This window comes from Boleophthalmus pectinirostris, unplaced genomic scaffold (genome assembly GCF_026225935.1).
Source record: "Boleophthalmus pectinirostris isolate CB_2022bp ecotype Guang Dong unplaced genomic scaffold, ASM2622593v1 HiC_scaffold_3, whole genome shotgun sequence".
NCBI classification, from domain to species: domain Eukaryota; kingdom Metazoa; phylum Chordata; class Actinopteri; order Gobiiformes; family Gobiidae; genus Boleophthalmus; species Boleophthalmus pectinirostris.
The window spans coordinates 1206913-1229777 of NW_026571299.1; the positions used below are offsets into that span (position 1 = coordinate 1206913).

General features: G+C 43.1%; 1 protein-coding gene across 1 annotated transcript; it reads right to left on the reverse strand.

Annotated features, from left to right (window-relative positions):
• Positions 1–138: 138 nt before the first annotated feature.
• Positions 139–16481, reverse strand: LOC129411007 (uncharacterized). Its single transcript, XM_055160381.1, has 8 exons — positions 16390–16481; positions 14487–14642; positions 14315–14422; positions 8570–8716; positions 4490–4591; positions 2456–2620; positions 1664–1764; positions 139–255 (listed from the first exon to the last, which is right to left on the reverse strand). Exons 1-7 carry the CDS (start codon positions 16475–16477, stop codon positions 1700–1702), a joined length of 831 nt encoding a protein of 276 aa, XP_055016356.1. The 5' UTR covers positions 16478–16481; the 3' UTR covers positions 139–255; positions 1664–1699.
• Positions 16482–22865: the final 6384 nt, after the last annotated feature.

The following is a 22865-nucleotide window of genomic DNA, read 5'->3' on the forward strand; positions in this document are numbered from 1 at the left end:
AAAATTCAGAATTTGCAAGTAAGATGGTGTGCGGGAAACACAGATCTATTAAAATATGATATTTAAAGCCATATTTAAGTGAGGTCATTTACTCAAGTGAAAACGACCTGAGTGGAGCAGGTGAGAGTTTACCTGGGTGGTTACAGTTGGTGGTGTTGCAGCAGGTCACTGGGTCATAGTAGGATTCCCTCAACTGAGGCATTAGAGTGTTGCACAGATTGTTGGACACACAGCCGCGCACCTCAGACCCATACTCTGCCAAAAACACAAAGATTTGACATGACACAGAGTTTATTCAGAATGTAAAATACAAATATTACTGTAGTCACCAACACGATGTCCCTTGTTAATACGACATTAGTAAAGGCGTTACTTTTACAGTAACGAGTCATTTAAGTGTAAGTTTAAAAAATTTAAATATTAAAAGTTCAAGTGCCTCTTGGAGGAAAACCAGCTCTGTGCAAACTAATGTCCATGTTCTAAGTCCAACAAGCACATTTAAGATTCTGTGAAATGTTTTATTCACTCAGAGGTTTATCAAGTTTCAGAAACACATTTTATTAAATGATTGGTCTTGTGGTCATTAGTTAACATGTAGCTGATTATTCCTGAGCTTTTAAACTTTTAATAATCATTTTTTTCTAAAAGTCAATATGAAGTTTAGTTGTGGAAGCGCGGGGTGGGCGCTCACTGTTGAGCTCCACACTCACTGTTTTCAACACGTGAGGAAATATGACGATTCTTGTGTATTTTATGGATGTACATTATTCTTTGGCGACTCTTTGTGACGGGAGCACAAACAGACGTCTACAGCGGGAGGGACACGTGCGTTTGGAGTTTAGTGGAGTTTTGAGGTGATAGTGGACACAGCCCTCTGCTCACGCTCCTTATGTAGCTCATCTAATATCTGTTTGGTGCTTCTCCGTCAGGTTTTCCACGTGTATAAACGCTGTCATGTGGCGTGCACATGTCTGTATGTTGTGATATGAGTGCGTTTGGTAAATGCTGTTTGGACACAGTCTGCTGTGTGAAGGGGACAGCTGTTTGCCCTGCGCTGTTGTGACGCTTCAGCTGTGAGTCGGTGTTGGTGCTTTTGAGCTCTGTGGAGGAGAAGAGCCTGTAACAAAGGCTCTGGGTGCATTTGGTGATTTGCAGGACAAATAAGGCTGAATATTGATCATTTTTACTTTGACGGTGAAAAAGGGACGACAGTAGCTCAGTCGGTACAGTGTTTGCCCACTGACCTGAAGGTTGGCGGTTTGAATCCCGCTCTCAACATAAACATCGCTGGTTGAGCGTCACATCCACTGACCCACAGGTTGGAGGTGTGATTCCAGCTCCCACAGATTAATGCTGATGTTGTGTCCTTGGGCAAGACACTTAACCCACCTGGCCCCAGTGTGTGTGTGTGTGTGTATGTGTGTGTGTGTGTATGTGTGTGTGTGTGTGTGTGTCACTATATAAAAAGTGAATATTTAAAAGGCGCTGGAGTGTATTTTTGAGGATTTTTATTATATTTTAATGTAATTTATGAGTTACTTTATCTGATATTTAGTTAGTTTCATCATTGTTTCATTTCTTTTATAATGTGGTGCAACCATTTCAAACTTCTCTGCAGTAGTTGATAAAGACAGGAGTATTTACACACAAACAGGATACATACTTGTAAAGTTACCACAGCTCTGTCCTTCATCACAGTTCACGTATCTGCAGTTTCCTGTCGAAGATCACAGCCATAGCACTGCAGAGGACCAGCAGGGGGCGCTGAGAGGAAAACAACACAGTTTATAAGAGTCACTTCAGGTGATGCTGACTGATAATAAGAGCACATGTGCTAAAAGAGACATTTAAAGATGCACTACGTGACCTTTCTGGTGGAGGGTCCTCCACCTCTTTGTCTCCATGGAGATGTTCATCCTTTGTCTGGATTGTTCCATAATTAAAGTTCTCTATATTAATGCTCGATATGTAAAATGCCACTCTTAGATACAGCTACATGTGTGTGTGAAACTGACCACGACTTTGACACCAAAGGTGTGTCAGAATATTTAGAGACGTTTATTATGGTGATACTTTAGTACAGCACGTTATACTGTAATTACTTTCTGGAGGTGGAAATGTGAAGTTAAAACCAAACGAGATAAGATAGATGTGTTTTATACTGTACTATGGAGAGACTGTGTGTGGAAACGTGTAGACTGTCCATGTTCAAATAAAGGATTTTTATCATCATAAGGTACAGAGTGTCTCTGATGTATTTTTGACTGTTTTGCACTAGTAAATTCCTGCTCTAAAATGGTTTTGCAAGTCTCTTTTTACCATCTCATACTATAATCATTCATGAGCACTTTACCTGTTTTACACATTTGTAATATTGGTATGCACTCACCTGCTCCTCCTAAAGTTACAGAGTGTGGCTTTATAGTTAAAAAAAAAAAAAAAAAACTGGACTGACTGGGCTGAGTTGGTGCGTTGCAGTGGTCAGATCTGCAGCAGAAGAACGTCTCTGTGTTGTAGCCCGTTTTGTAGGAGAAGATCTCGGGTTCGGCCGCAGGGCACAGGTTCTCACTGATGCAGCCTTTTTCCATGTAAGTGTAGTTAGATCCATCAGTGTAGTAATCTGAGATCCAAGAACACAGAACAACCAATCAGAGGAGAGAGAGGAGAATACTGACCAATCACAGACAGTGGCAGGTGCATAACACTGACCAAACAACAAGACATTTTTGACCAAAGGGAGAAACAGATTTTCCACTCCACTAGTTACTGCCCACGTCCCAGAAGTGAATTTCCTGTTCATTTGTCCCATAGACTTTAAAATAATTATCCATCCCTCCTTTTTCTTCCTCTTATCTAGGTAGAGTCGCAGGAGCATCAGTCTAAGCAGGGACCCCCAGACTTCCTTCACCCCAGACATTTCCTCCAGCTCCACCGGGGAGACCTGAGGTGTTTCCAGGTCAGCCTGGGTCTTCCTCGGTGCCTCCTCCCAGTGGGACATGAACACCTCCCGAGGGAGACGTCCAGGAGGCATCAGAACAGATGCCTGAGCCACTTCAGCTGCTCCTCTTGATGTGGATGACAGGGCCGGGACTGGTTAGTAATTAGATGGGAGACCAGTGGGAAAATCAGGTGCCAGTCATAAAAACTGTTGGTCTGTCTTTAGGCAAGACACTTCACCAGTGGTGCGTGTGTGAGATATGGTGGCTGGAGGGACCGATGGCACAGATTTGCAGCCTCGCTTCCGTCAGTGTGGAGTGAATGAACAGTGAACTGTGAAGAGCACTGGGTGTATTGAAAGGCACTTTGTAAATGCAATGCTCAATTAATTAATTAATTAATTAATTTGGAGTTGGGCTCCAGAGCCCAAACTCTGTCTGGAAGTGAGGCCGACTATATCTAGTCAGTAACGCTCAACCTCCTGCACAAGCTCAGGCTCCTTCCCCCAGTGAGGTGACATTCCATGTCCCCAGAGTCAGTCTCCATGTCTGGAGATCCGGTCGCTGAAGTCCCTGCCTTCCCTACACCAGCCCCCTATTGATCCTGTGGCCTTCCCCTGTGGGGCCTGGCCGGGGCCAGGAGCCAGAAGCTCGATGTTGAGCACCCATCCCAAGTCCGGCTCCAGGGTGGGGCCCCAGTCTGGGCGATGAAACTGGCCTCTGTGTGTTGCTCGTCATATGGGGGCTTCTGAACAATTAAAATAATGAAATAAAAAATAAATATGTAAACAAAAATTTAAATGTATTTCTTTCTTTTTTTTATATTTAGCCAAAGTTTTGGACCTAAAACAACCACATTATGGCATTAGTTTTCACACAGCGGGTCGGCCTCTGTCGGGCCTTTAATTTATATTTTAATTGTCCTGATCATTTGTGGATTAAATACATTAAACGTACTTCCCGACCAATCAGAGAGAGGCAACACTGACCAATCAGAGAGAGCCTGGTATACTGCAGCCAATCAGAAAGACAGAGCATGCAGAACTTAAAGTGGGCCTATTACACTTCTATGGGGTATTAATTGTTAACACAGAACATAGAGATCACCATGTGGATCAGCAGAGCACTATCACAACACACTCAGTGTGCGTCCCACTAATGAAACTCCTGCACATCACATCAGGTTTGTCCAGTCGCTGTGGACAGTTTGTGTCATGTTTTTGTGGATTTATGGAGAATTGTCATGTGGGAGCTTGGGGGACGTAGGCTTGGGGACGGAGCCTCATACAGGCTCGTACTGCTAACTGTAAGGAGGGTTTGAATAGGGCCCAGGAGAGATCACTAGATTACTCAAACATTAATGGGTGACTCTAAAACCTCTTCAGACAGGTTTGTGATGAAGGAATGTTATAATATGACAGAAAGTTCAAAAGTGGATTTTGCATAATCCCCCCTCTTTAATCAACCAGAAAGACACGCCCACTACACACACACAGGTACTACCAAAGAAAATACTTTTTAAATATATGGAGATGTGGACATGGAGACCTTACATGTGCGGGTCCGGGTGAAACAGGCGGACGTCTTGGAGCAGGTCACTGAACTGTCATTGGAGCAGGTGGAACCTGAACAGTAGTTGCACTGCGGCCCCAGCTCTGTGACAGAAAGACTCCATTCAGTCTGGACAAGACCAGTTTGAGACAAGGACCACGTGCTGAAACACTGTGGGGACAGACCTGGGAGACTGGACACATTTAGGACAATAGAGACAGACTTGGGACATTGGTCATATTTCAAAGAGTGGGCAAAAGTCTTGGACATGTTTAGGACCTGAGTGGACGTATCTGGGAAACACTGAGGACAGTGGAAAATAGAACTGAGACACTGGAAATATTCTGGACAATTGAGATGGACTCTGGACCTGTTTTGGACAGTGGTGGACATATGTGGGACTATAGACTGTATATGTAAGTGGATATAACTAACCCACTAGCCAGTTCCAAACAGGAAGTGAGCATGGGCACAATTCAGCTCCATCGACTCTGGGTCCAATTCACTTTGTATTGAAAAAACATCCCCTCTCTCTGTAACTGCTGCTGTCAGGCTCCTCATTTTGGTCTTAAAATGTTCGTAATAACCCACTCTACATGATCCTGGAGTTTTTATTTTGCTTTTGTGTCCATAAATAAATTCCTGTTCCTAATATGAAACTCTGCTCGACCCATAACTGCTAGCCTCATAAGCTTCATTTGACTGGAGCCGAACGCTGTGGAAGACGACACACTCCTTTAGTCCACTTCTTTGTACAGTCTGTGTGTGGGACATGTGTGTGTGTGGGACATGTGTGTGTGTGGGACATGTGTGTGTGTGGGACATGTGTGTGTGTGTGTGTGGGACATGTGTGTGTGTGGACATGTGTGTGTGGGACATGTGTGTGTGGGACATGTCTGTGTGGGACATGTGTGTGTGTGGGACATGTGTGTGTGTGTGTGTGGGACATGTGTGTGTGTGGGACATGTCTGTGTGGGACATGTGTGTGTGTGGGACATGTGTGTGTGTGTGTGGGACATGTGTGTGTGTGTGTGTGACATGTGTGTGTGTGGGACATGTGTGTGTGTGGGACATGTGTGTGTGTGGGACATGTGTGTGTGTGTGTGTGTGGGACATGTGTGTGTGGGACATGTGTGTGTGTGTGTGTGGGACATGTGTGTGTGTGGGACATGTGTGTGTGGGACATGTGTGTGTGTGTGTGGGACATGTGTGTGTGGGACATGTGGTGTGTGGGACATGTGTGTGTGTGTGTGTGTGACATGTGTGTGTGTGGGACATGTGTGTGTGTGTGTGTGTGACATGTGTGTGTGTGGGACATGTGTGTGTGTGTGTGTGGACATGTGTGTGTGTGTGTGGGACATGTGTGTGTGGGACATGTGTCTGTGTGTGGGACATGTGTCTGTGTGTGTGGGACATGTGTGTGTGGGACATGTGTCTGTGTGGGACATGTGTGTGTGTGTGGGGACATGTGTGTGTGTGTGTGGGACATGTGTGTGTGGGACATGTGTGTGTGTGTGTGTGGGACATGTGTCTGTGTGTGTGGGACATGTGTGTGTGGGACATGTGTCTGTGTGTGGGACATGTGTGTGTGTGTGGGACATGTGTGTGTGGGACATGTGTGTGTGTGTGGGACATGTGTGTGTGTGTGTGTGGGACATGTGTGTGTGTGTGTGGTGGACATGTGTGTGTGTGGGACATGTGTGTGTGGTGACATGTGTGTGTGTGGACATGTGTGTGTGGGACATGTGTGTGTGGGACATGTGTGTGTGTGTGTGTGTGTGTGGACATGTGTGTGTGGGACATGTGTGTGTGGGGACATGTGTGTGTGGGACATGTGTGTGTGGGACATGTGTGTGTGTGTGGACATGTGTGTGTGTGTGGACATGTGTCATGTGTGTGGGACATGTGTCTGTGTGTGTGGGACATGTGTGTGTGTGGTGACATGTGTGTGTGTGGGACATGTGTGTGTGTGTGTGTGGACATGTGTGTGTGTGTGGGGACATGTGTGTGTGGGACATGTGTGTGTGTGTGTGTGACATGTGTGTGTGGGACATGTGTGTGTGTGTGTGTGTGGACATGTGTGTGTGTGGGACATGTGTGTGTGTGTGTGTGACATGTGTGTGTGTGACATGTGTGTGTGTGTGTGTGGGACATGTGTGTGTGTGTGTGGACATGTGTGTGTGGACATGTGTGTGTGGGACATGTGTGTGTGGGACATGTGTGTGTGTGTGTGTGTGGACATGTGTGTGTGGGACATGTGTGTGTGTGTGGACATGTGTGTGTGTGTGTGACATGTGTGTGTGTGGGACATGTGTGTGTGGGACATGTGTGTGTGTGTGGGGACATGTGTGTGTGTGGTGTGGACATGTGTGTGTGGGACATGTGTCTGTGTGTGGGACATGTGTGTGTGTGTGTGACATGTGTGTGTGTGTGTGGACATGTGTGTGTGTGTGGGACATGTGTGTGTGGGACATGTGTCTGTGTGGGACATGTGTGTGTGGGACATGTGTGTGTGTGGGACATGTGTGTGTGTGGGACATGTGTCTGTGTGTGGGGACATGTGTGTGTGTGGGACATGTGTGTGTGTGTGTGGACATGTGTGTGTGTGGGACATGTGTGTGTGGGACATGTGTGTGTGTGTGGGACATGTGTGTGTGTGGAACATGTGTGTGTGGGACATGTGTGTGTGTGGGACATGTGTGTGTGGGACATGTGTGTGTGTGGGACATGTGTCTGTGTGGGACATGTGTGTGTGTGTGTGTGTGGTGACATGTGTGTGTGTGGGACATGTGTGTGTGGGACATGTGTCTGTGTGTGGGACATGTGTGTGTGTGTGTGTGTGTGGACATGTGTGTGTGGGACATGTGTGTGTGGGACATGTGTGTGTGTGTGTGTGTGGACATGTGTGTGTGGGACATGTGTGTGTGTGGACATGTGTGTGTGTGTGTGTGTGGTGTGTGTGACATGTGTGTGTGGGACATGTGTGTGTGTGTGTGTGTGTGGACATGTGTGTGTGTGTGTGACATGTGTGTGTGGGACATGTGTGTGTGGACATGTGTGTGTGGGACATGTGTGTGTGTGTGGACATGTGTGTGTGTGGACATGTGTGTGTGTGTGTGTGTGTGGACATGTGTGTGTGGGACATGTGTGTGTGGGACATGTGTGTGTGTGGGACATGTGTGTGTGTGTGTGGGACATGTGTGTGTGTGGGACATGTGTGTGTGTGGTGTGACATGTGTGTGTGGGACATGTGTGTGTGGGTGTGACATGTGTGTGTGGGACATGTGGTGTGTGGGACATGTGTGTGTGTGGGACATGTGTGTGTGGGACATGTGTGTGGGACATGTGTGTGTGTGGGACATGTGTGTGTGGGGGACATGTGTGTGTGTGTGGACATGTGTGTGGGACATGTGTGTGTGTGTGTGTGACATGTGTGTGTGTGGGACATGTGTGTGTGTGTGTGTGGACATGTGTGTGTGTGTGACATGTGTGTGTGTGGACATGTGTGTGTGGGGACATGTGTGTGTGGGACATGTGTGTGTGTGGACATGTGTGTGTGTGGGACATGTGTGTGTGGTGTGTGACATGTGTGTGTGGGACATGTGTGTGTGTGTGGACATGTGTGTGTGTGGTGTGACATGTGTGTGTGTGTGTGTGGACATGTGTGTGTGGGACATGTGGTGTGTGTGGGACATGTGTGTGTGTGGACATGTGTGTGTGTGTGGGACATGTGTGTGTGTGTGTCATGTGTGTGTGGGACATGTGTGTGTGGGACATGTGTGTGTGTGTGTGTGTGTGGACATGTGTCTGTGTGTGTGGACATGTGTGTGTGTGTGTGTGGACATGTGTCTGTGTGTGGACATGTGTGTGTGGGACATGTGTGTGTGGGACATGTGTGTGTGGGTGGACATGTGTGTGTGGGACATGTGTGTGGGACATGTGTGTGTGGGACATGTGTGTGTGGGACATGTGTGTGTGGGACATGTGTGTGTGTGTGTGTGTGTGACATGTGTGTGTGTGGACATGTGTGTGTGGGACATGTGTGTGTGGGACATGTGTGTGGACATGTACAGTGGACAGACCTGGGGGGTTGCAGTGGGACGTGTTGCAGCACACAGTTGACTGACTCAGGGACACATATGACTGGCCCATGGACACCGCTGTGGTCAGACTGCTGTTGCAGATGTTCTCAGAGACACAGCCGTAGAGCGGCCGCAGGTTTGACGTAACTAACACCAACAACAAAGACAAAGACAAAGACATGCAGCGTGAACAGAGCACAGGACTACAGTGGGCAAATGTAACTAAACCAAAACACATATTATGCACAATCAACTCAAGAGCTCTTAATCTGGTGGATACAATCAGAGGTGGGTAGAACTCAGTTACATTTACTTGAGTAACTTTTCTAGCAACATGCTGTGACTCCTTGGGTGCTTTCACACTGACAGCAGTTGGTGCACACCAAACGGTCCATTTGAACCAAAAGCTCTTAGTTCAGTTCTTTTACATTGGTGTGAAAGCACCAGTCGGACTTGGATCTGCACTAAATCAAGCGGACCTCAAGAAAGAGGTGGCCAAATGCCAAACTCTGGTGCAGTTCCTCTGGTGTGAACGTAAACTCAGGTCTAAACCAGAGACAGTAGGTCTAAAGGAACTATTTGAAATGCATCATGGGAGGGGATATGTGTCTCCTCTGCCTGAAATGACGCACTATACGACTCCAGCAATAACAGATTGTTCTTCAGACGCAGCTGCAACTCATTTTAGAATTTTAAATTTTTTTGCCAACAGAGGCCAATATAGAGAATGTAATAAACGAAGATCAGAGTGAGTACTAACGTGCGAATGTGTCACTATACTGAGTCAAAATGGGGGGTGTGTACCTGTGTTCGAATACTGGGGCTTACACACTCAGAGAGGTCCTGGTGTTCCCCGTGTTCACGTAGCAACCAGCATTTGTTAATTAACCAAATAATTTTCTGGCAATGTGGAGCAGGATAATAATAAATGATATAGGGTATTATATTCAGCTTTATACCATGTTACCATGTAATAATAGTGTAATTACAAGATAATAATGCAGTGTAATGGACTGTAATAACTATGGGCTAGGAACCAGAAGACTAGGTACAGCTCAGGGAGAGAGGAGGCAGAGACTGAAATTACTTTAGATAGTGCCATGTATTGGAGTATAGACAAAAGACAAAAAAAAATAAATGAATGTCCATTCATTGAAAATTCAAACATTAACAATACACTGAAGTTCAGTGAGGTAGACCATATATTTACAACGCAGAACACTCAGAGTCCGAATGTCCAAAAAAAGAGAAATTAATCTGGAAGGCACAGATCAACGCAGTAGGCACAGTTCGTGATGCACGGTAGTAAAAGTAGCTCGTACGACCCGAGCATGAGTCCAGAAGGGAAGTGTCCGTGAGGAGTGGGAGCGAGTGATTGAACGGGTGGGGTCGTAGTGCTAGGTGCGTTTAGGTGCGTGGAGGTTTGTGGAGGTTTGTGGAGGTTTGTGGAGGTGCGTGGAGGAGCGTGGAGGTTTGTGGAGGTTTGTGGAGGTTTGTGGAGGTGCATGGAGGTTTGTGGAGGTGCGTGGAGGAGCGTGGAGGTTTGTGGAGGTTTGTGGAGGTTTGCGGAGGTTTGTGGAGGAGCGTGGAGGTTTGTAGAGGAGCGTGGAGGTGTGTAGAGGGTTGTGAAGGTGCGTGGAGGTTTGTGGAGGTGCGTGGAGGAGCGTGGAGGTTTGTGGAGGTGTGTGGGGGTTTGTGGAGGTGTGTGGGGGTTTGTGGAGGAGCGTGATGGTTTGTGGAGGTGTGTGGAGGTGCGTGGAGAAGCGTGGAGGTGCGTGGAGGTGCGTGGAGGTGGTGGAGGTGTGTGGAGGAGCGAGGAGGAGCGTGGAGGTTTGTGGAGGTGTGTGGAGGTGCGTGGAGGTGTGAGAGTTCTAACGCCGGCTACAAGAGCCTCCTACCAGCCCGGACAGAGGGAGTGGGGGTGTCGAGGTTCCTGGCAGGAGTTGAGTTGAATATCAGTTGGGGTCAGTAGACTAGAACCTGGGCTTAACTCACCATGGAGACCTGGCCTGTATAAAGAACAGGACCATACAATCTGTATGCACATAATTCAAAGTATAAATATATAATATTAAATTAATTAATCAAATAACTTTAAAATGATTAATTAAAACTCTTCTTTTGAATTAAAGTGCCTTCAAGTGGTATAACAGCTTAGTATTTAAAGTGCTGAGTGCTTAAGGCACAATGTTTAGCTCAAAAACGCCACAAGGTGCATAATAAACAAATGGGCTATATAAGACAAAATAAGTAATCATTTGAAGGTGATTACATGTCAGTTAGACCACAGTATTACAGAGGAAAATGCAGAAAGTTGGCATAAAGTGATTGCTAACCAGACCCATAGGAACCAGTGGGAGCGGCTAGACCAGGTGTCGGAAACCCAAAATGTTCAAAGAGCCATATTGGCCCAAAAAACAAAAACCAAACCTGCCTGGAGCCGCAAAAAATTAAAAGTCTGATATAAGCCTAATATGAAGACAACACAGGCTGTCAGTATATGAACTGTATAAACCGACTATTAAAATGACTAAGTCGGCTACAAATACAAAATGAACATTCATGATACACAAACCCCTCTCTGACCCTCTCACACTCGCTGCTCCGTCTGTAGACACTGAAATCAGGTGGTCAGTGTTTATTCCTTTGTCATTTAGGCCTAGTTTACACGTACACGGGTATTTTTTAAAACTGAGACATTTCCCTTCGTTTGTTCACATCGTTTACACGAAAATGGCAAATTCGCCTCTGAAAACGAATCTTTCTAAAAACTCCGGCTAGAGTGGAGATTTTGGAAAAATCCGGTTTCACGTTTGCGTGTAAACTGAGATAAACGGAGTTTTAGGAGCTGACGCGCTGAAAGTGTGACCGACGTTTACCTGTTGCTATGACGACGATGATGGAAACATTCAGAGCAGCAGTCACATTTCTTCTGATCGTGCACAGGAGCACTCAGAAAACAGCAGCATGTAGAACTTTGTACGCAACTCACCACACCACACCGCTCGGAGCAGAAGCTCTGAGCTCAGGCAGCAATGCCAAACACACGGGAGCAGCTCCTCAAGACGGGGCTGAGGGTCCAGTGTTGGTCAGATGGTCCAGAGGCTTCGTCCTCCATGTCCTGGTTCCAGACGGAGATGAGTAAGACCAGCACAAAGAACTGGGTCTGAGTGCTTCAGTGCTTCATCTGTGCTCTGGTTCCTTGCAGGAAAAGCGAGAATGTTCTGTGGACCACAGGTCCGGGCTGCTCTGGTCCTCTGCGCTCGACTGCGGCTGGTTCCAAGGGGGTGCAAAGCGTTCGGACAGAGGCATGAATCTCGTTTGGTTCGTTATATGTTGTTCTGAGCGTCCGTCTGCGCATGTGTTTTTTTGTTTTGTTTTTTCGGGGAAAGTGCTTCTCAGGTGGAGGTGGACACCACCCCCCACTTCAGCTCATCTGTTTGTTCTGCTGAAACACTTTTCATGTGTTTCATTCACACACAGCTGATGGATCAGATCCATGAGCAGATGAACGAGGGTTTTACCCCGAAACAAATCAGATTAAAACAACAACCAAAGAAATCATTCCTTTTCCATTTTCACTCATTTTTGAAAAAGCTTCAGGGAGCCACTAGGGGAGAGCTAAAGAGCCGCATGCGGCTCCGGAGCCGTGGGTTGCCGACCCCTGGGCTAGGCTAAACTAACCCACACAACCAAAGGAAAATGCTAAGGCTCAAGCACAGACTTACCAGGTCCATATCATTCATCAACACTCACTTGAAGCTTTTGGGTGGTGCTAGTTGGCTCCGAGGGATTGTGGAGTTTGGCAACTTGTCACAGTGAAATAAGATGAAATGAAGTTAAAACGTACCTGCAGCACACATTCGTTTGTTTGTCTCTCGTGAATCTGCTGCGCTTCTGGGGTTTGTGCTAATATAGCTAGCTGATTGGTTGCTCGTGGTCACGTGACCAAACGCACACAGGGAGATGGTAAATCAGAGAGCATGAGTGGGACAAGAGAGTATTGTACCCGCACTACAAACAGGCAATAGCCTATTCAAGTGATACAACTTCAAAAATGTCCTGCTTTTAGCCTAGTGTGAGAAATACAGTTGGACTAGATCCAAACCAGAGTCCTGACCCAGCGGGAGCAGCTCCAGTTCAGGTCGGGCTCAGATGAACCGGAGTGGGGAGTGGTGTCAGGAGCCTCGGCCTGAGAAGAGCTTTCCCCGGGAGTGTGTGGATGGACTGCAACATAGAACCAACCAAAATGGATTTGCGCTTCTGTCTGGATGTTTTGCACCACCTCGGAACCAGCACAGGGGACCGGAGCAGCCTGCCCGGACCTGTAGTCCACTGCACATTCTCGCTTTCTGTGCACAGATCCAGCGCGCAGACGACGGCACAGAACCGCTCAGACCCAGTCCACTGCACACTGGTCTTGCTCATCCCCGTGTGGAACCAGCACATGGAGGATGGAGCCTCCGGATCGATCTGACCAACGCGCTCAGAGGACCAGACCAAAGACCAGACCCCAGCCCCGTCGCTGTTGCTCGAGCTCAGAGCTTCTGCTCTGGGCTGATGCAGTGAGTTTGAACAAAGTTCTACATGTTGCTGTTTTATGAGTTCATGGTGAAACTTGAGATGAGGACGGCCCGTGGTCTTAACAGGGAACATCGATATTGGTAATTGGAGATATCACTGTTCCCCTGAGAAACAGAGGCACAACAATCGGACCAATTTAGGTTCATTTGCCAGTGTGAAAGTGGACCACACTGGAGTCTATATGATACATAATAACAATTTTATTGCCTGCTGCGACCAAATAATCAAACTAGTGGTGTGAAAACGCCCCTGTTCTGTGGAGTGACCCCAGTGGCACCAGATTTAGGTCTGTTTACACTAAGACAGTGGCGGCTGGTCAATAGGGGGCGCTACACTCCCTAACATGTCCTAGACAGAAATGAATAAAGTTGTTAATTTGTTTTACGCCGTTTGCTTCACATTTTGATTAAAATGTGCGTAGACATATTTTTATAATGTTAAATGTGCTCATATTACTTTATTTCATTCATGTGTTTGCTCTTTGAGTGCTCTGGGTCAGAGTGAACTCAATGGAGTTCTATGGGAGAGACTGAAGTTTGGAGAAAATGTGACGTCAAATCTGGTGCTTCTCCTGATTCCTTCACATTGCAGTCGTCACGTGGGTCCGTGGGTGAAGAAGAGACCAAACTCAAATCAAGTGATTGGTCTTTATAAACGTTTATCACACACCTGACCTATTGTGATTCTCCCTGCTCGCTCTCTCCCGCCTCGCCCCAACTCTCCACTCGTGGCATTTTACTACCATAGGCTGGATGTGAGAGCGCTGGGAAACTCAGGTGCCACAGGGGGGCGCCAGTCACAAAACTGTGGTTGTGTCCTTAGGCAAGGCACTTCACCCACATTACCTAGTATGAAAGTGGAGTGTGTGAGTGACACTGTCCAGAGGAGCAGCTGCAGCCTGTAGGACTGAGGACATAAGATCTGGCTAATGTGCACCTCAATATTATTGTTAGTAACTTTGAATGATTCATGTAGTGTGACATTCATGTGCAGCTTTGTGCTTGTTGTGTAGGACATTCACAGTTTGCTACTGGACACTGAGTTTCCCCTCCTCTGTGATCAATAAATTACTTATTTGTCTAATAATAATAATAATAATAATAATAATAATAATAATAATAATAATTGATCCAGTTTCCACAGCTTATTGAACACACTGACCAAATCCTCCACACACTTCCTGGACGTTGCAGGTCACATTTGCAGTAGACACTTCAGTATCAGGGTCCCAGCCGTAGCACTGCAGAGAGCCAGCAGGGGGCGCAGGGACTGAAACACAACACAGGTTAATGCATGATGTGGGAGGGTGGAGAGTTTGGGCAGTGTCACTCACTGGGGAGCTGGGCGGAGTTACACTGGTGTGAGTCACAGCATGTGGTGTTCTGGAGGAACGAGGAGCCGAGGTTGTACGAGTAGAAGAAGCCTCCATCAGAACATTTCCAGTCCCCTGGATACGTACAGCCTTTAGTGATCGTGATCGTCCCAGAGTCTGGAACACAACAGTAACAGGATAAACCTACTGCTGGTTTCACATGACATCACTACATTCTATGGGCCAATTTAAAGAGCCCATATTATGTCTTTGTCTGAGCTCTGTTATAATGTTGTTTCCTCATCAAAAACACAGTTGTGTTTTGTTTCATTCACACATGTTTAACACACAAACCCTGTAAGTTTAGGCTGAGTTCTTCTATTAAATGGAAAACACTCTGTTCCACCTTGTGATGTCATGTGTTAAAACAGGTTTACTCAAACATGTGAATGTAACAAAACACAACTCCAGGTCTGTTTTGGATGAGATAACAACATTATAACATGGCTTAAACTCACAAGAGAACATTTTGTGGAATATAGAAGCTTCTTATCTCTAGTCACTAATATCAATGATCAGATTCAGCATTTGTACATTACAGTTTCAAATAGAGTGTTATCAAAGGGATGGCAAGGTATGACATGTTCAAATGTTTGTGTAATCCCTCAGTCGTCCAGGTAGGATCCATAGCAAAGAATTGAAATTCTAACTTCTTGGGTTCTTTTAAAGACAATACAGTACAGTAAAGTGGAGGCACGATTTGATGCTTTGTATGTGTACATGGTTTTAGAGGTCGCAGCCACCAGAAGTCGTCATGGGCTGTGTAGCCTATCAGCAGCAGTCAGAGCTGCAGTCGACTCAACCTCTCTACCAACAGTTGTTAATGTTTATAGGAAAATAACTACTCAGTATTCTGTTGGAGTGGAATTTTTGGGACATTCAGGGCTGGATTCAGAATTCGAGACAACAGCTTAGATTTTGAGACTGTCCCCAATTTTTCGACACATCTGGTCGCCCTGGGTCAAAAGCTTTTTGATAGAATTAATTAAGTTCCTCCAAGCTGCTTCTTCAGTTCTGGTCAGACGCTGGTGGACACTGCCTTATATCTGCCTGTAGGGAGGAGCTAACTACACTGAAACTCCTCTGAAACTAACACACACACTTGTTTACAGTTTACTGTTCAGTTCCCCTCTGAAACAAATGCTGTTTGCACAACAAATGTATGGCTCTTTTGTTTACATTTCCAATAAAAGTGCGCTATACGCTACTTTTTAATTCATTAATTGGTTTTGCGTATAACATGTGATTAATCGCGATTAATCGCAATCAAACTCATGCGATTAATGCAATTAATATTTTTATTTTTGCCCAGCCCTAATTTTTATACAGCACTTTCCCACCAGAGCAAGATTCAAACCACCAACCTTTAAATCAGTGGACAAACACTCTGAGCTGAGCTACTGTCGCCCACATGCCCAAGCCTCAGCTGCTCCTCTCCACGTGGAGCAGCAGCTCTACTCCAAGCTCCTCCGACAAAGTCATTTGACCACCTGTGTCCACCATCTTCTCCTTTCAATCAATACCCATAGGACCAGAGATCTGAACCAGGACTAAACCAGGACTAAACCAGGACTGTAGTTGAGGTGGAGCGTGGCTTGAGCAGTAAATCGAGAGCTTTGCCTTTGGACTGAGCTCTTTCTTAACCACAACAGTCCAATACAGCAACCGCATCAGTGCAGACGCTGGGAGGGCATCTGACACACACACCACATCACCGCCCATCCTCCATCCTCCCCTCACTCGTGAACACGACCCTGAGAACTCCATCCCCCAGACTGTTCCTAAACTGACCGTTCAGTTCATGATATTGTGACCAGGTCTTTTATCCTGCTGTAGTTTTGCAGATAGTTGTGTTGATAGTTACCGTTGACAGCACTTGTGTAACACAGAGTCTGCGAGGAGGAGCATATCTGTGGAGACTGTGAGGAACAACTCGAGTCGGTACAGTACATACACACCAGTCCAGCAGCTGTAAGAGAAAAGACCAGGATTACCCCAGGACATCTGCCTCCATTCACAAACTGACCAAACTTCTACATTTCTAAAGCTCAACAGCATCACAAACATTATCAGTGAAACTCAAAACCTGGAGTGAAGTTCAGCTGATGTTTAAGAATGTCACGTTCATTCATAATAAATTATTATTCAGTTTTGCTCTTCTATTTTTATTTGACCTTTATTTAACCAGGAGGTCGAATTGAGATTCAGAATGTCTTTTTCAAGAGAGACGTGGCCAAGGAAGCAGCCTGTCTTCAAGTACAGACTCCATTTCTCTGACACTTATCTGTCATGTTTATATCAAACTCATTCTAACTAGAAAATCTTTACAAAAAAAAGAAAAAGCCAGAAGAACATAACATGCATGACTTAGTGTTGAGAGCCACTAGAAAAAAAACATACATTTCTATCCACAATAGAGACGTTTGATCCAGTGCGTCGTCTGCGTCATGTGGTCGAGGATTTTCTCTCTCTTCTCACTCTCGGCGACTTTGGGCGGCTCACAAACAGTAGAATAAACACAGTGTCCAATCTTTCACTGACGAATGCAGCTCCAACTTGAAAAACCCGGAAAACAGACCCAAGGCTCAACTCCGCCTGAAGACTTTTACTGACATTTTTCAGCTTCTTCAGTAGCAGCAGGTCAAAAACTTAATATGTGGAATAATCAGATTAAATTAACATTTTTATTTGTATTATAATCTATTTTCATTCTAAACAGTGTAACATTTTACCCATTCACTTTTAATCTTAAATATAACTTTTATGTATTTTTTTATATTTTTATATATTTATATTTGATTATTTTATGTGGAATTATATAGTACTATTTTTAACTAATTTATTAATTTACTGTGAAGTAATGTGAATATTCTGTTTAATTTAAGAACAAACTAATTTCACAGGTAGATTTCTTCACCGGTGTCTCTGTGTTTTTCCTTCACATTCCTGGTTTGGTTTGTGTCTGTGAACTGGGCCGAGTTAAATGAGCAGAGAAACTAATAAACTGATAAACTAATAAACTGATAAACTGATAAACTAATAAACTGATAAACTGATAAACTGATAAACTAATAAACTGATAAACTGATAAACTAATAAACTGATAAACTGATAAACTAATAAACTGATAAACTGATAAACTAATAAACTGATAAACTGATAAACTGATAAACTGATAAACTAATAAACTGATAAACTGATAAACTGATAAACTAATAAACTGATAAACTGATAAACTGATAAACTAATAAACTGATAAACTGATAAACTAATAAACTAATAAACTGATAAACTGATAAACTAATAAACTGATAAACTGAATAAACTAATAAACTAATAAACTGATAAACTGATAAACTAATAAACTGATAAACTGAAAACTAATAAACTAATAAACTGATAAACTAATAAACTGATAAACTAATAAACTGATAAACTGATAAACTAATAAACTGATAAACTGATAAACTGATAAACTAATAAACTGATAAACTAATAAACTGATAAACTAATAAACTAATAAACTGATAAACTGATAAACTGATAAACTGATAAACTGATAAACTGATAAACTGATAAACTAATAAACTGATAAACTGAATAAACTAATAATAAACTGAAAACTAAACTGATAAACTGATAAACTAATAAACTGATAAACTGATAAACTAAAACTAATAAACTGAATAAACTGATAAACTAATAAACTGATAAACTGATAAACTAAACTGATAAACTGATAAACTAATAAACTAATAATAAAACTGATAAACTGATAAACTAAAAACTGATAAACTGATAAACTAATAAACTAATAAACTGATAAACTGATAAACTAATAAACTGATAAACTAATAAACTGAAAACTAAAAACTGATAAACTAAACTGATAAACTGATAAACTAATAAACTGATAAACTGATAAACTAAAACTAATAAACTAATAAACTGATAAACTGATAAACTAATAAACTAAAAACTGATAAACTGATAAACTAATAAATGATAAACTAAAAACTGAATAAACTGATAAACTGATAAACTAATAAACTGATAAACTAATAAACTGATAAACTGATAAACTAATAAACTGATAAACTAATAAACTGATAAACTGATAAACTAATAAACTGATAAACTAATAAACTGATAAACTGATAAACTGTTGAGGGGGGAGGAGAGGAGAATGGGTTTGAAGAGGAGGTGAGGACTCGGAGCAGAGGGGCTGGGCTTTTTCACTTGACACACAGGTGTAGCAGCTCCATACCACAACTGTTTAAACTGGAGCCTAAATTATTTTTATTTACATCACAGGTTTACAGATTTGAGGATTAAATTCGAGAGTGATCACGTGCAGCAGGAAACACGTCTCTGTTTCAGTTTGATCCTTGACGGTGAATTTTCAAGCGTCGCCGGACGTTTGATGTGATTTGTGAGTGAACAGGACATAACAGGTGTGACAGTGCACATGCACAAACATCTGATTTAAGAGCGACTTTAGACATTGTTGGAGGTTAGTCGTGTTGATGGAACAGAACAGAAGATTTGATGAGCCTTGACTCCGATAAAACAGACTTTACCTCAACTGTGTTTTATGCAAAACCCCTAATATCAATATATATATTTTATTATTTATTATTATTTATTTATTTATTTAGCTCATAAAGCATAAAAAGACATCGACAGTGTCACAACATCAGACACACAAGAAATGAATGAAAAGGAACAGAAAGAAGAAAAAAATCTTCTGTTCTCTGCCCCCTTTTCCTTTTCAAGACAAAACATCAACACCGATGTTCACGAAACATTCCAGATCAGTTCAGGCACAATTACTGATCAACTGCAAACAGTAAATCTTCATTATTATGCACAACAACGTAGTTTTCTTTTTCATACAAACACACTGCATTTGATTTGATATGTTTTTTAAATGTCGTCATTGTTCTTGATTCTTTTATTTCTTTGTCAAGACTCTTCCATAAGTTTAACTCCTTTCACAGCGACGCTTCGCTCCATAACCTCGGTTCTGAATCTGGGTTTTTTAAACATGTCGGTTCCTTTTAAATTATAGTGTTTTGTTCTCATCTCAAACAGTCTTTGAATATTTACAGGTAACACATTCCACTTTGCTTTATACACGACTTTGAGGAGACTTAAGTCGACAATATCCTGCATTTTCAACACCTTAAGTTGAGCAGATATTGGGTTGGATGGTTCTCTACAGTATAATGACTGTTGGTGATCATTCTCAAGGCCCTTTTTTGTAAAATAAATAAAGGTTCTAGGTATAATATATAGACCTAATATATTTGTGTTACAAATAATGTCACGGAAAACACAACGATCTTTCCAACTCCACCAAAGAAAATGCAGGGAAATATAAGAAGAGCGTCCAAAAGCTCTGACTGCTGTGAGCTGCACCAGGTTCCACTATGGGTCTGTCTTGGACACTGGAAGGAAGGAGCCCCTGGACTGTTGTATTTGTACAGAACAATAGCAGTACACATGGAATTTTACCTTCAACCAAAACCAACCCACACTCACTCATTTCAAACAGTGAATTCACTCAGAGACAAAGAAACAGATCAGGACTAAACCTGTGTGAGCTCTCACCTGAGCTGATGCAAACAAACACAACAGTTAGAGACAACTGCTTCACACAAGTCTTCATCATCTTCATGTTGACTTTGTTGCTCCTGTCTGCTCCTGTCTGCTCCTGTCTGCTCCTGTCTGCTCCTGTCTGCTCCTGTCTGCTCCTGTCTGCTCCTGTCTGCTCCTGTCTGCTGCTCTGAGAGACTCTCAGAACTGTGCTCATTGTACTTGACATTTATAGACTTAAACTTCCTCATATTTTCACAGCTGAAACTCGTCTGGCAGCTCATCTTTACACTGCAAAAGGAACATTTCCCAAACTAAACCTGATGATGGTTTGGTTCATTAGACGACATTTACACTAAATTAAAAATCTGAAATTACTTTTAAACTTCCAACTCTGTAATTTGTTCTTTTTACATTCACTTGTCTGTAATTACATAACTGTTCCCATTCCACCAGTTATTGTTCTACTCTGAACTTTACTTATTGTTATTTTATTATTATTATTATTTGATATGATCTTTTTTTTTTTAATTTCACAATAAATGAGTGTCAAACAAAGAATGAATCTGTTTTAGAGAGTATTTGTGTGGATGTGAAGCCTGAGGATCATGTGACAGAAACATTTTTTGCATTTCTATAAGTGACTTGGTTTGGGCACATTCTTTTTACACAGTAAACGAAAAAACACATCACATCCTGAGAGTTTTTATGTGACACTCACCTGTGTCTGAACCTCAGATAATACTCCCTACAACTGTACAACTCACCCTTATGTAACAGATAATACTCCCTACAACTGTACAACTCACCCTTATGTAACAGATAATACTCCCTACAACTGTACAACTCACCCTTATGTAACAGATAATACTCCCTACAACTGTACAACTCACCCTTATGTAACAGATAATACTCCCTACAACTGTACAACTCACCCTTATGTAAACAGATAATACTCCCTACAACTGTACAACTCACCCTTATGTAACAGATAATACTCCCTACAACTGTACAACTCACCCTTATGTAACAGATAATACTCCCTACAACTGTACAACTCACCCTTATGTAACAGATAAATACTCCTACAACTGTACAACTCACCTTATGTAACAGATAATACTCCCTACAACTGTACAACTCACCTTATGTAACAGATAATACTCCCTACAACTGTACAACTCACCTTATGTAACAGATAATACTCCCTACAACTGTACAACTCACCCTTATGTAACAGATAATACTCCCTACAACTGTACAACTCCCACTCTTATGTAACAGATAATACTCCCTACAACTGTACAACTCACCTTATGTAACAGATAATACTCCCTACAACTGTACAACTCACTCTTATGTAACAGATAATACTCCCTACAACTGTACAACTCATCCCTTATGTAACAGATAATACTCCCTACAACTGTACAACTCTTCAACCTTATGTAACAGATAATACTCCCTACAACTGTACAACAACTCACCCTTATGTAACAGATAATACTCCCTACAACTGTACAACTCACCCTTATGTAACAGATAATACTCCCTACAACTGTACAACTCACCCTTATGTAACAGATAATACTCCCTACAACTGTACAACTCACCCTTATGTAACAGATAATACTCCCTACAACTGTACAACTCACCCTTATGTAACAGATAATACTCCCTACAACTGTACAACTCACCCTTATGTAACAGATAATACTCCCTACAACTGTACAACAACTCACCCTTATGTAACAGATAATACTCCCTACAACTGTACAACAACTCACCCTTATGTAACAGATAATACTCCCTACAACTGTACAACAACTCACCCTTATGTAACAGATAATACTCCCTACAACTGTACAACAACTCACCCTTATGTAAACAGATAATACTCCCTACAACTGTACAACTCACCCTTATGTAACAGATAATACTCCCTACAACTGTACAACTCACCCTTATGTAACAGATAATACTCCCTACAACTGTACAACTCACCTTATGTAACAGATAATACTCCCTACAACTGTACAACAACTCACCCTTATGTAACAGATAATACTCCCTACAACTGTACAACTCACCCTTATGTAACAGATAATACTCCCTACAACTGTACAACTCACTCTTATGTAACAGATCGTTGTATCATTTTTCTTCCTCTGTTCTTGTTTATTGCTAAGATTTTTTATTATTTTCAATTTTATTTTGACTTTTACATTTATATTTTTATAATTGTCTTTTGCTTTTTATTTTTACCATTTATTTATATTTTTGACTCTTTGTTATTCTATTAAATTGTGACTAAAGTGTGACTCCTGTGTCCAAATCATTTCCCTTCAGGATCAATAAAGTTTGTGTAAGTCAAAAAGAATCGTGTGTCAGGTGCCCTCCCCCCGTGTGTGTGAGGTGCCCTCCCCCCGTGTGTGTCAGGTGCCCTCCCCCCGTGTGTGTCAGGTGCCCTCCCCCCGTGTGTGTGAGGTGCCCTCCCCCGTGTGTGTCAGGTGCCCTCCCCCGTGTGTGTCAGGTGCCCTCCCCGTGTGTGTGTCAGGTGCCCTCCCCGTGTGTGTGTCAGGTGCCCCCCCCCCCGTGTGTGTCAGGTGCCTCCCCCCCGTGTGTGTCAGGTGCCCCCCCCCGTGTGTGTCAGGGCCCTCGTGTGTGTTTTAAAACTAAAATCACTTTCTTTTTTTTTTCTTGATTTTTTTCAAGAAAAATTCCTGAAAACTGCTCAAAAAC